This window comes from Coregonus clupeaformis, chromosome 27, assembly GCF_020615455.1.
Source record: "Coregonus clupeaformis isolate EN_2021a chromosome 27, ASM2061545v1, whole genome shotgun sequence".
Lineage (NCBI taxonomy): Eukaryota > Metazoa > Chordata > Actinopteri > Salmoniformes > Salmonidae > Coregonus > Coregonus clupeaformis.
The window spans coordinates 11030450-11044467 of NC_059218.1; the positions used below are offsets into that span (position 1 = coordinate 11030450).

General features: G+C 43.8%; 1 protein-coding gene, 1 long non-coding RNA gene and 2 other non-coding genes across 6 annotated transcripts in view; 3 read left to right on the forward strand and 1 right to left on the reverse strand.

Annotated features, from left to right (window-relative positions):
• The first annotated feature begins 307 nt into the window (after positions 1–307).
• Positions 308–4592, forward strand: LOC121541479. 2 transcript variants are annotated; one of them, XR_005995759.1, is made up of 6 exons: positions 308–347; positions 1295–1428; positions 2157–2232; positions 2514–2639; positions 3371–3441; positions 4137–4592. It is a non-coding gene; the product is annotated as an uncharacterized LOC121541479 (long non-coding RNA). The 2 variants fall into 2 exon arrangements; XR_005995760.1 differs by having other exon boundaries at positions 4172–4592.
• On the forward strand, positions 2288–2417 carry LOC121542258. The gene has a single exon (XR_005995865.1). It is a non-coding gene; the product is annotated as a small nucleolar RNA SNORA17 (small nucleolar RNA).
• On the forward strand, positions 3500–3631 carry LOC121542257. The gene has a single exon (XR_005995864.1). It is a non-coding gene; the product is annotated as a small nucleolar RNA SNORA17 (small nucleolar RNA).
• A 284-nt stretch (positions 4593–4876) lies between the features above and the next one.
• LOC121541477 (divergent protein kinase domain 1B) overlaps positions 4877–14018 on the reverse strand; it is a 33529-nt gene continuing 24387 nt past the window's right edge. For both annotated transcript variants that reach the window (XM_041850514.2, XM_041850515.2), the window contains exons 5-7: positions 13014–13240; positions 8865–9006; positions 4877–5967 (exon numbers count right to left, since the gene is read on the reverse strand). In XM_041850514.2, the coding sequence (XP_041706448.2) occupies positions 5524–5967; positions 8865–9006; positions 13014–13240 (813 nt within the window). In that variant the 3' untranslated portion in view covers positions 4877–5523. The remainder of the gene's footprint in view (positions 5968–8864; positions 9007–13013; positions 13241–14018) is intronic.

Genomic DNA, 14018 nt, shown 5'->3' on the forward strand with positions numbered 1-14018 from the left:
GTTGAAAATATTGAACTAAAAGCTTTTATTGGGTATATGAAAACTTAAGCGAAAAAGTACATTTTGTGTACACTACTTCATCACGCACTGAGTTTTATCCGCAAAAAGTAAATTTGGTGGGGAAAAGGCGCATATTTTCTTTATGCGTATTCTGGAGTATTCGCATGAAAATCTGCCGCCAATTGGATGGAAACCTAGCTAGTGGACCTGTATGGGACTGAATGAAACCACTCAAACGCATACTTGCTTGCCTTAAATTGTCCTTCAAAGATTCCGTAGGTGACCCTTATAAATAGACACCTCCCCTGTTTTTCGTCCTCTTGTCTTCTCTTCTCGGTCTGAGCATGGTGAGTAGCACATGGTGATTTACATGTTTTAGTTTCAGGCCTACCTACTGTAGAACTGTAATACACCCAAACATGAATTGAAAACTTTTTATTGAGCACTTTTTGTTGTCTCGGGTGCAGCAACATATTATTATTTTTTTACTACAACTTTAGTTGTAACCATATACACGTGGTTCCGTGCTACTGGCACGACCTAGACCGTTTCGGGATACGGTTGGCAACGATGTTTCGGGAGCGTCTCGTATAATTATTTGTAGTAACGTGTTGCTGACTCAAGTAATACGTGTAGTCGGGCATGGCTGTTGGAAGTTGGTGCGAGCAAAAGTAACTCATTGACTGCCAGTCACTCACGTCGTAAAGGTCTCATTTCTCGATTGATATGCGTACTTTTACGCTTATAGTAAATTAATAAGATTCTGATTTTATTTAAGAGGCGTCGAAGGCTCGGTTTGACCTTTCCATTGGTCATTAGATTGCGGGGCGAAAGGTGTCGTATTTTCTAGTGGCTGCGGCCACCTGGGCGCCCAGATTTGTGGCTTTATGTAGGTGTATATAATATTTTAAACGGAATCTCCTCCACTTTTCAACCTCCCCTTCATTATCTCCAGCACCAAACCAGAGTCTAAATATGCGAAAACTGGTGCGTTTCTCTGGTTAAGAAAGATAAAGGTCCTAAATGCTGATGACATCACGTTTGGATTGAAAGTGAAACGTTGATTTTCAAAACCTCTAAGTAGCTTTTAGCAAGCGGGAGGCTTTTTTTTTTCTTGCTCACCTTGTCACCGCAAATATCAGTGTTTTGGAAGTCACTCTTTAAAATGGTAACTTTTGATGTCGGGGTGAAACGTAACTATATGTGACGGTTAATGCTGGAGACGAATGTTAGTGGCGGAGTTGCCCTTTAAGGGTAAAGAATCACTCATTAATGTCCTGTTTTCTCTTTATAGTTGTGTCTCAGAGGTGAAGAGTCCAATGAAGAACATTGGATACCACGATGATCTATTGGTGCCTAAGTGGATGACACATGAAAGTAGCAGTAAGGCCTGCCTTTCCCCCCTGAAAGAATGCTGTGCACATAACGGTAAGCAACATCGGGTGGCATTTTGAACTCTGTCCAGTCTTAAAATTAATGCGTAATAGGTCTGTGATGAGAAATCATGCACCACGCTGAACTTGTGATGGATAACCTCTACCACATTATCTGAGACCTGCACAGACATGGTTACAAATGCTGCTTTACAAGGCTTGGTTGTGAATGCTTTGTGCTGGTGTCCCAGACATGGTTAAGCCTACTCTTGGACTAAAGGTATTTCAATGGAGAATCCATTTAGGCCCCTACTAACAGTTTAATGGGCTTGTGTTTTTCAGAAGACAAGTTAATTATGGTATTTCTAGGTGGTTCTTGCCCCTTGCAATGTAACTCATTGTTGCACTGAGCGGGCAGACTGAAACTGACCAATAATATTTGAATCAGCTGTGTAATGTTGGGGCAAAAACATGCACCCCTTGGGGTCCCGAGGACAGAGTTTACAAAACGCTGCCCGTCGAGGTCTGGAGCCTGCTGGGTTTCTGTTCTACCTGAATTTCACCCACCTGGTGTCTTGAGGTCTAAATCAGTCCCTGATTAGAGGAAATAATAAACTCTGTGGAACTGGCTTCAATGTCCGGAGTTTGAGGGCTGTCGAACAAGCCGCAATCTACTTGGACTAACTACTTATTTGTACACTTTGACTACTAGCTTCGTTGCCTTGACTGTTTTCCTGGTGGCTCTTTTTAAACTGAAGTGTTACCATCTTTTGTCCTCTTCAGATAAAGGATAGTCTGGAGGTGCAGCAGTGCTGACTTAATGGTCATAGTGGGTCATGACATGGTACCACAAGCCATGGTAAGTCCTTGCCTCATTTGGTTATGCACCTGCTAAATGTATGTTTTCCTAGCAATCTGCCCCTTGAGGTGTTGCAGTCCGACTACGTGTTGAGCCTGTGTCATGAGGGGCGGAGAGTGACCGGGCTATGTCTACGCCAAGGACCCAGAACAGTGGGTACTTGGAGTGATCATAGCGCCAACATCAGCAACAGTATATGAAATGTAATATGGGTGAATGACTGTTCATATCATGCCTATAACTTCCTGTTTTCTCTTTATGGTTGTCCTTCGGATGTGAAGCTGCCAATGAGAAATTGGATACCGCTGATCGATTGGTGTCCTGTCCATAGCGGATGTAATATTAAAGTAGCAGAATGATTGCTGCCTTTCCTCCCTGAAAGAATGCTGTGCAGTGTGCACATAATGGTAAGCAACAACCGTGGCATTTTTAACTTGAGTCTTAAAATAAGTGTAATAGGTCTGTGATGAGAAATCATGCACCACGCTGAACTTGTGATGGATAACCTCTACCACATTATCTGAGACCTGCACAGACATGGTTAAAATTTTTGGCTCACGGGGCTGGGTTGTGAATGCTATCACACCAGATACGGACTGGTTTTTAAATAAGTTATCTGTGCTCAGCAGATGCATGTCTGTATTCCCAGTCATGTGAAATCTATAGATTAGGGCTTAATTTAGTTCAATTGACTGATTTCCCAGTATAGATTAAGCCTACTCCTGGACTAAAGCTCTTTCAATGGAGAATTCATGTAGGCCCCTATGTTTAATGGGTTTGTTTTTCAGAACAAAGTTACTAGTGGTGTATTTCTTGCCCCTTGAGATGTACTTGTGGCTCCAATGCCACTGTCGTGCAATGAGTGGGCAGACAAACTGACCCACAATGGCTTGACTGCCCTGTTCAGTGCGCAGCGGTTAGGGAACCGTCCCAGGTACCCAGACCCTCACCAGGAGGGCAGGGTGTCTAGCCTATTAATCACACACGTTTGATAGTATAACTGATGCTCTAGAACTAGCAGCAATCTACTTGGACCCACTACTTAATATATATAACACTTTGACATCTTGACTTTGTTGCCTTGAGCTGTCTCATTGTGGCTCTTCAAACTTAATCGTTACATCTTTGTTATTTTCAGATGGAGCATATTCTGGAGGTGTAGCAGTGCTGATTGGTCATAGTGGGGGTGACATGGAGCCACGAGTCATGGTAAGTCCTCGCCTCATTCGGTTACCCACTGGCTAAATGTATATTGGACTCCTAGCAATCTGCCCCTTGAGGTGTTGCAGTCCAACTGTACGTGTTGAGCCTGTGTCATGAGGGGCAGAGAGTGACTGGGCTATGTCTACGCTGAGGACTCATAACAGTGGGTACTTGGAGTGATCATGGCTCCTATATTTGGCCATATGGAGACTCATCTAGACCTGCAGACAAATGTTCACTCCTGAGTGGCGCAGTGGTCTAAGGCACTGCATCGCAGTGCTAACTGTGCCACGAGATCCTGGTTCGAATCCAGGCTCTGTCGCAGCCGGCCGCGACCGGGAGATTCATGGGCGGCGCACAATTGGCCCAGGGTAGGGGAGGGAATGGCCGGCAGGGATGTAGCTCAGTTGATAGAGCATGGCGTTTGCAATGCCAGGGTTGTGGGTTCGATTCCCACGGGGGGCCAGTATAAAAAAAAAAAAATGTATTCACTAACTAAGTCGCTCTGGATAAGAGCGTCTGCTAAATGACTAAAATGTACAGGAAGTTTTTGAACATGTGCCTGTTTTAAACTCCCCCAGCAGTGTGCATCTTGTGCCAAAACCAATTTGATTACTGACTGGTAATTGCCATTGGGCCAATACTTAGTTTTTTTTATTCACTCTAACCTGAGGTTTTACTTTTCTTGGTTGTTTTTAAAGGGTTGGCACTTTTTTTTTGTGCCATTCATTGACAGATGGGAGAGGTGCTGAAGAATGAATCAACGTTGTGGCCCGTTTCATTTGAAGATGCAAGGTGACAGTAATAACTTGAGCCTTAATAGAAGAAAGCAGATCGTTCAGTCACCGTTCCTACCGGTCCTAGACTAAGGCGACATCTGATTCTACATGAATGCAGCTGCCACTTTATTATAAAAATGTAAACTGCATTTAATGGCGATCACACTAAAACCCTTTTGACTCTGTACCATAGTGACCTATAATATGCCATTTAGCAGACGCTTTTATCCAAAGCGACTTCCAAAGCGACTTACAGTCATGCGTGCATACATTTTATGTTTTATTAGTCTTTGAGCCTATTTCACCATGTACCCTATATTGGTTTTCAATAAAAATGCCTACCTTGTATCACTTTCAAATAAACTCGAGCTGATCTCACTGGTTGAATTTTCTTAAGCGTTTCTCTTCAGATGCACAAACATGGGATGTCCTTCACTATTACAATGAAACTACAATTATTTTTTTTACAACTAAATTGAAAATGTTATTGATGTGGCAACTGCTTGAATGTGCGTTATTGAATCAATAATTTAACAATCCAGTGAAAAGTCACAGGTCTGCTGGAATGGATGGAAGTTAAGGTGAGAACATGGATTGAGTTTCAGTGTGACCTACATGCCTTGAATGTGAAATGCTTATGGGCAAACTACACAATTCCCCCCAATAACAATTCATAAGTGATTTTCTTTAGTCTGTAGAAAATGGCCATTGTTTAGAGTGCAGTCTTTGTTCCAGATCTGTTCGATACAGATTGGTTACATGGTCCATCAACGATCCAGAGGGATCTCTCATGAGACTGAATCCTTTGTTCTAACTTGTCTGGGAGTGGATCATATTCCACACAGGAATTGTATACACAAATGCCCCAGAGTTTCCCTCATGTACTGTTACATAACTGATCTTTAAGACAATACACTTCTACATTTTATCTTTAAATTAGATTTGTTAAAAATTATCATTACACAGGCAAGGCCCAGAGCCGATGCAGTCTCCTGCATCAAACGAAACCTTCCTGCCTGTACATTTTAAATCCCTAACCTCAATTCGGTGTAACTTTGTTTCCCCAAAAATGTCTTCTACTCAAGCTTTTGGCATAGTCTGATTCTGTAAGAGACCCAAGAATCTAAGGTGGTGGGAAGTAACATTTTCCTTAGTCATCACCTATTCAGGGAGTACAAGTACCTCTAGGGTAAATGAGGGTAGAGTTTGGACCGGCTTCAATTATCTGTATGTCCTGGGGGGGAAACTCCAGGGTCATAGACCTGGGTCGTATTCATTAGAAATGACTAAGGCAGGAGCTCTGTGGTCCTCAGGAGTATTGTGTGTTGGAGATGGTCTTCCACAGCAGGGTCTTGAGGTTGTTGAGGACCAGCGAGTGGTGCACTTCCATTTGGCTGGCCAGGCTGCTGAGCGTCACACAGGTACGGAGCTGCTTCTCCAGGTCTGTGCGGAGTTCCTGGGGCGCCCCGAACAGCAGGTAGTCTTGTAGCAACACACACACCTTGGCCAGGTTGGGCTGGACCACCTCCGTGTTGCACTGCTTCACCAGCCGATCGCAGGTGGCCGTGCAGTCACTCCCAAAGGTGCAGTCAGCGTTGGTCTCACAGCGACGCCCCCGCATGAACCCGCGGACCGCTGTCTCAGAAGCCACGCTGCGCAGGTCGGCCATCTTGCAGTCGTACTTGAAGTTGTAGCCTATGTGGCGCGGGCTGGCGTCACACATCAGGAAGCTGCCGTAAGCCCCGTGGAACACCTGTTGATATTGTGGTGTATATATTAGCTAACAATGAATCACACATTAACTGAACTTTCTCTATTCCCAATGATTGTATTTATTCCCTGTAATTGTCTGTGCTTTGTCAATGCTTTATATGTTATATGTATGCACAAAGCCGCAAACAAAATGTCCTCATGGGGTTAATACAGTGGCCGTGTCCGAATACCAATACTTGCGTCCTAAATAGTAGGCCATTTGAGTATGTGAAAATACTTAGTTTAAAAGTATGCCACATTTCAAAAATCGAGTATACTTTAAATGCCGGATGTCATACTCATTTCGGCTATGACAACAGTTGATCGATTAGATATGTGGATGCGCTATTGAAATCATTGAATAGCGGAAAACAACGCAATCGCGCATTACGCATTCTCTGTATGCGAAAATAGAATGCTTTATAGCAGGGTTCTTCAATTCCGGTCCTGGAGGGCCGAAACACCTCTGTTTTTCATCCTCTCCTTCTAATCAGGGGCTAATTCAGACCTGGGACACCAGGTGAGTGCAATTAACTACCAGGTAGAAATAAAAAACAGAAGTGTTTCGGCCCTCCAGGACCGGAATTGAAGAACCCTGCTTTATAGTATGTGCATTTTTGTAAATCGAGTATGGTTCAAATGCCCGGATGTAGCTATACTCATTTCGGCTCTTCATCTAGTAAAATTCTATGAACACTTTACACAATGCATTGGAAGAGGTGGGCTGTGAGTGATAGGCGCTAGTTCTCTTCATGTAGCCAAGCAACAAAACTGGGCTACTTAATTGGGAAGATGCATATTAGCGAAGCTTCCGCGGTGGTGTTCAAATGTAGGCGAAGTTGTTTTTGTTCTGCTTAAAATGATCACAAGTATTGCATCGAAGGCTACATCTTTGAAAACAAATCTTGTTTTACCCAAAGTGGATTTCTGTTTTCTCATTAAAAGTGTTTCTTGTTCTCTTGACCTTAGTCATAGCTTTTAAGCTAAATGCTAAACCATCTTTTGACTTCTGAATGTGTCGGCACCGGGGACTCGGGATGTGGCTGCCTTATTGATGTCATGTTAATCAGACCTTTTGATTTGAACATATGGATTGTTTTAGTTTTGTAGGCTAGGCTACTTATACTGAATAGAAATATAAAACGCAATTTCAAAGACTTTACTTAGTTACAGTTCATATAAGGAAATGTCAATTGAAATAAATTCATTAGGCCCTAATCTATGGATTTCACATGACTGGGAATACAGATATGCATCTGTTGGTCACAGATACCTTTTTTTTTTTAAAGGTAGGGGCGTGGATCAGAAAACCAGTCAGTATCTGGTGTGACCACCATTTGCCTCATGCAGCGTGACGCATCTCCTTCACATAGAGTTGATCAGGCTGTTGATTGTGGCCTGTGGAATTTTGTCCCACTCCTCTTCAACGGCTGTGCGAAGTTGCTGGATATTGGCAGGAACTGGAACACGCTGTCGTACACGTCGATCCAGAGCATCCCAAACATGCTCAATGGGTTACATGTCTGGTGAGTATGCAGGCAATGGAATAATTGACATTTTCAGCTTGTGTACAGATCCTTGCGACATGGGGCCGTGATTTATCATGCTGAAACATGAGATGAAGGCGGCGGATGAATGGCACGACAATGGGCCTCAGAATCTCGTCACGGTATCTCTGTGCATTCAAATTGCCATCGATAAAATGCAATTGTGTTCGTTGTCCGTAGCTTATGTCTGCCCATACCGTAACCCCACTGCCACCATGGGGTACTCTGTTCATAACGTTCACATCAGCAAATCGCTCGCCCACATGACACCATACACATGGTCTGCGGTTGTGAGGCCGGTTGGACGTACTGCCAATTCTCTAAAACGATGTTGGAGGGTAGAGAAATTAACATTCAATTCTCTGGCAACAGCTCTGGTAGAAATTCCTGCAGTCAGCATGCCAATTGCACACTCCTTCAAAACTTGAGGCATTGTGTTGTGTGACAAAACTGCACATTTTAGAGTGACCTTTTAATTGTCCCCAGCACAAGGTGCACCTGTGTAATGATCATGCCGTTTAATCAGCTTCTTGATATGCCACACCTGTCAGATGGATGGATTATCTTGGCAAAGGAGAAATGCTCACTAACGGATGTAAACAAATTTGTGCACCACATTTTAGAGATACGTTTTTTGTGCGTATGAAACATTTCTGGGATCATTAATTTCAGCTCATGAAACATGGGAGCAACACTTTACATGTTGTGTTTATATTTTTGTTCAGTATGTTTCAAGCCTTAGAAGTCATTCTGATCTTGTTCCCAATGATCAGTGCTTTAGTTTATTATCTTGCTGTTCAGCGGTTCTGAATTTGTGATGCATCAGACTGTCCACGTTTTTCTGTGCAATAGCCTTTTGATTTTAACATTAAATGTTTTGGTGTGTGTACTAGGTTATTTGATTTGATTTATGTTACAGCACTTTGGTTTCACTAATAAATATGTTGAAAGGGAACCAAATGATCTGTTTCTGTCTTCAGTCCTTTTTAATAGGATAGATGGGCTATATGGGCTACAGTATAGGTTGAATGTGATAGTCTGCCTATAACCAGCCTGATTACGACTATAACTCCATTCCTATTCTATTCAGAGTTTAGAGAAATTAATCGAATTGGAAATTAGCTGTCATCAGGCTGGTTAATGCAATGCATGTCTGTTGAATTTGGAAAAGTCTGCCGGCACTCGGCCCCGCCCCACCTACTCTGCCAGTCAGGAGCCGCTACTGCGTTGCGGCCGTGGCATACTGCATACTGTTTACTAAACGGTACGTGCTAAATAGTATGCGACGATGAGTACATGGTATGTAGTACGCTATATGGGTATTCAGACACGGCCAGTATCCTATCTTTACCTCTTCTATGAACTCCAGCAGGCCGATGGTGATGCGGGCCCTCCGGGGCCACGCCGGGGCCAGCCACTGGTTCACGCTGGAGCTTAGGGCCTCCGGGACTAATGCCTGCAGGTAGCTGGGTACCTCCAGCCTGTAGAGGGAGCTGTGAATTGAATGTTATTTTGGGTATTATAAAAAAATAAATATATATATATATATATATATATACAGTGAGCACTATAATTCATTGGACAGTGACACATTTTTTGTTATTTTGGTTCTGTACTCTAGCACTTTGAGTTTGAAAGGATACAATGACAATGAGGGTGAAGTGCAGACTGTCAGCTTTAATTTGAGGGTATTTTCATACATATCGGATGAACCGTTTAGAAATTATAGAAGCTTTTGTACATGGTCCCCCCCTTTTTCGGGCATCAAAAAACATTGGACAGTTTCAGTTTAACATAATGTAGAATAAAGTAATCATTGTTAATATTTGGTCGCATATCCTTTGCATGCAATGACTGCTTGAAGTCTGTGATGCATCGACATCACCAGACGCTGCGTATATTCCCTGGTGATGCTCTGCCAGGCCTGTACTGCAGCCATCTTCAGTTCCTGCTTGTTTCGGGGACTTATTGCCTTCAGTCTCCTCTTCAGCATGTAAAATGCATGTTCAATTGGATTCAGATCTGACTCGGCCAGTCAAGGATTTTCCACTTTTTGGCCATCAAAAACCCCTTCGTTGCTCTAGCAGTATGTTTAGGGTCATTGTCTTGTTGCATGATGAAGTGCCGTCCAATGAGTTTGGAGGCATTTGGTTTTATCTGAGCAGATAAAATATTTCTGTAGACTTCAGTATTCATTGTTCTACTTCTGTCTGCAGTTACATCATCGATGAAGACAAGTGAGCCTGTTCCACTGGCAGCCATAATACATTTTAGTCATTTAGCAGACGCTCTTATCCAGAGCGACTTACAGGAGCAATTAGGGTTAAGTGCCTTGCTCAAGGGCACATTGACAGACTTTTCACCTAGTCGGCTTGGGGATTAGAACCAGCGACCTTTCGGTTACTGGCACAACGCTCTTAACCACTAAGCTACCTGCCGTGTTAACCATGTTTCACGGATGAGGTGGTATGCTTTGGATCATGGGCATTTCTTTCCATCACTCTGGTACATGTTAATCTTTGTCTCATCTGTCCACAATACTTTTTTCCAGAACTCTTGGGGCTCTTTTAGGTGCTTTTTAGCAAACTGTAATCTCGCCTTTCTGTTCTTCAGGCTTATCAGTGGTTTGCATCTTGTAGTGTACCCTCTGTAGTCCTGCTGGTGTAGTCTTCTATGTATGGTAGACTTTGACACATCTACACCTGCATCCAGGAGAGTGTTTTTGATCTGTTGGGCTGTTGTCAGGGGGGTTTTCTTCACCATAGAGAGTATTCTCCGGTCATCCACTACAGTGGTCTTCCTCGGTCTACCGGGTCTTTTGACATAATTGAGTTCACCGGTTGTTTTTTTCTTGTTAATGATGAACCAAACTGTTGACTTGGGCAGGGCCAGGGTTTTTGCAATGTTCCTGATTAATTGATTTTCATTTCTGAGCCTTATGACGGCCAGCTTCATTTGCATCGACACTGCTGTCTTCCTCATGATGTCACACCCCAACAACAACCTCCAAAGGCAATAGCAAAGTCTAGAATCAATACTATTCATCAACAGCTCTCCTGCATTCACTAACGACACAAATGAATACACCTGCCTAACGACACACATCTGTGAAGCCAATTTAACAAATACTTGTAGTACCTTAAAATGGGGGGACCATGTACAAAAGGTGCTGTCATTTCTAAACGGTTCATCCGATATGTATGAAAATACCCTCAAATTAAAGCTGACAGTCTGCACTTCACCCTCATTGTATCCTTTCAAACTCAAAGTGCTAGAGTACAGAACCAAAATAACAAAAAAATTGTCACTATCCAATTAATTATGGTGCTCACTGTATATATACACACTGCTCAAAAAAATTAAGGGAACACTTAAACAACACAATGTAACTCCAAGTCAATCACACTTCTGTGAAATCAAACTGTCCACTTAGGAAGCAACACTGATTGACAATACATTTCACATGCTGTTGTGCAAATGGAATAGACAACAGGTGGAAATTATAGGCAATTAGCAAGACACCCCCAATAAAGGACTGGTTTTGCAGGTGGTGACCACAGACCACTTCTCAGTTCCTATGCTTCTTGGCTGATGTTTTGGTCACTTTTGAATGCTGGCGGTGCTTTCACTCTAGTGGTAGCATGAGACGGAGTCTACAACCCACACAAGTGGCTCAGGTAGTGCAGCTCATCCAGGATGGCACATCAATGCGAGCTGTGGCAAGAAGGTTTGCTGTGTCTGTCAGCGTAGAGTCCAGAGCATGGAGGCACTACTAGGAGACAGGCCAGTACATCAGGAGACGTGGAGGAGGCCGTAGGAGGGCAACAACCCAGCAGCAGGACTGCTACCTCCGCCTTTGTGCAAGGAGGAGCAGGAGGAGCACTGCCAGAGCCCTGCAAAATGACCTCCAGCAGGCCACAAATGTGCATGTGTCTGCTCAAACGGTCAGAAACAGACTCCATGAGGGTGGTATGAGGGCCCGACGTCCACAGGTGGGGGTTGTGCTTACAGCCCAACACCGTGCAGGACATTTGGCATTTGCCAGAGAACACCAAGATTGGCAAATTCGCCACTGGCGCCCTGTGAAAGCAGGTTCACACTGAGCACATGCGACAGACGTGACAGAGTCTGGAGACGCCGTGGAGAACGTTCTGCTGCCTGCAACATCCTCCAGCATGACCGGTTTGGCGGTGGGTCAGTCATGGTGTGGGGTGGCATTTCTTTGGGGGGCCGCACAGCCCTCCATGTGCTCGCCAGAGGTAGCCTGACTGCCATTAGGTACCGAGATGAGATCCTCAGACCCCTTGTGAGACCATATGCTGGTGCGGTTGGCCCTGGGTTCCTCCTAATGCAAGACAATGCTAGACCTCATGTGGCTGGAGTGTGTCAGCAGTTCCTGCAAGAGGAAGGCATTGATGCTATGGACTGGCCCGCCCGTTCCCCAGACCTGAATCCAATTGAGCACATCTGGGACATCATGTCTCGCTCCATCCACCAACGCCACGTTGCACCACAGACTGTCCAGGAGTTGGCGGATGCTTTAGTCCAGGTCTGGGAGGAGATCCCTCAGGAGACCATCCGCCACCTCATCAGGAGCATGCCCAGGCGTTGTAGGGAGGTCATACAGGCACGTGGAGGCCACACACACTATTGAGCCTCATTATGACTTGTTTTAAGGACATTACATCAAAGTTGGATCAGCCTGTAGTGTGGTTTTCCACTTTAATTTTGAGGGTGACTCCAAATCCAGACCTCCATGGGTTGATACATTTGATTTCCATTGATAATTTTTGTGTGATTTTGTTGTCAGCACATTCAACTATGTAAAGAAAAAAGTATTTAATAAGATTATTTCATTCATTCAGATCTAGGATGTGTTATTTTAGTGTTCCCTTAATTTTTTTGAACAGTGTATATAGAGAGAGACATATTTTGTTTACAAGCAAACGTCAAGTTCGAGTGATGCATGCGCATCCTCACACCAAAGAAGCTCTGTAGCAGTATAGCTAACTGATGTCGGGACCTTGATAAACTTAGCAGTGAGTTAGTGATGACCAAGAAAACACGCAAGACAGATGGCTATGTTCAACAGGTATATTATTCTTCTGGCTTTATCTAGCGCTATTTGTGATATTGTACCTTGCCTCGCTGGCTTGCTAACTTGCTAGGTATTCAAACCTCCAATGACATCGGGGATGTATGTAGACAATAACCATCTGATTACGTGTTTAACTTGCATGAGCTGCATTTGAAGTCAGAGGATTCTGTATCCACTCCCATGTACGTAAACAAAACCCTTTCTGATTAGAATCTTTTGATGATGCGGGCGGGAAATGGGTCTATATAAACAAGATGTGCATTTGATCCCAGAGGATATCACTTGAAAGCATAAATTAAAACACATGATTGGACTGGTTGATGAAGCTACAAAGCCAAGAGAAAATCCAAACAATATGTGTTGCATTGTAATAAAGCTTTCTGATTCCAAAGTGGTCCTCACCTGTGGCTCACGCGCTCAGTCACGTACAGGTCCCCGCAGAAGCCCAGCAGTTTAGGGGTATGCTCCTTCTCCTGCAGAGCCACCATCAGCAAGAACTCGTTAATCTGGAGAAGAGCCCACACAGACTTGGCCTCGGCCAGGGACACCTTGCCGTCCTTGTTGATGTCAGCCAGGGTGATGACACGCCCTACCAAGGTGGTGAGAGAGGGCTGCTCCCCTAGGTTAGACTGCAGGGACGATGGAGAGAAGAAAATATGAAGTGAGGAAATGTTTACAGGTGACAGTGATGTTCAAACCTTGCATAGCTAATGTTACACTTTCCGTCAACTAAGCAAGGGGGTAAGTATCAGCCAGCTAAGACTAGAAAACAAGTTGAAATATACACAGAGTGTACAAAACTTTAGGAATAGCCTCAGTTCATCGGGGCATGGACTCTACAAGGTGTCGAAAGCATTCCACAAGGATGCTGGCCTATGTTGACTCCAATGCTTCCCACAGTTGTGTAATGTTGATTGGATGTCCTTTGGGTAGTGGACCATTCTTGATACACACAGGAAACTGTTGAGCGTGAAAAACCCAGCAGCGTTGCAGTTCTTGACACAAACCGGTGCGCCTGGCACCTACTACCATACCCAGTTAAAGGCACTTAAATATTTTGTCTTTCCCATTCACTCTCTGAATGACACACATATACACTCCATGTCTCAATTGTCTCAAGGCTTAAAAATCCTTTAACCTGTCTCCTCCCCTTTATCTACACTGACTGAAGTGGATTTAACAAGTGACATCAATAAGGGATCATAGCTTTCACCTGGTCAGTCTGTCATAGAAAGAGCAGGTATTCCTAATGTTTTATACACTCAATGTATATAATGCTATGTAAAGAGAAAAACTAAGCAACAACAGGTCACTTTTCAGTTCAGATAGTCATACACACTATAATAAAAACAAGACTGTGTGGCATGATTGAAATGTGCTAGATTTCTTCCATGTAGCTTCCATTAG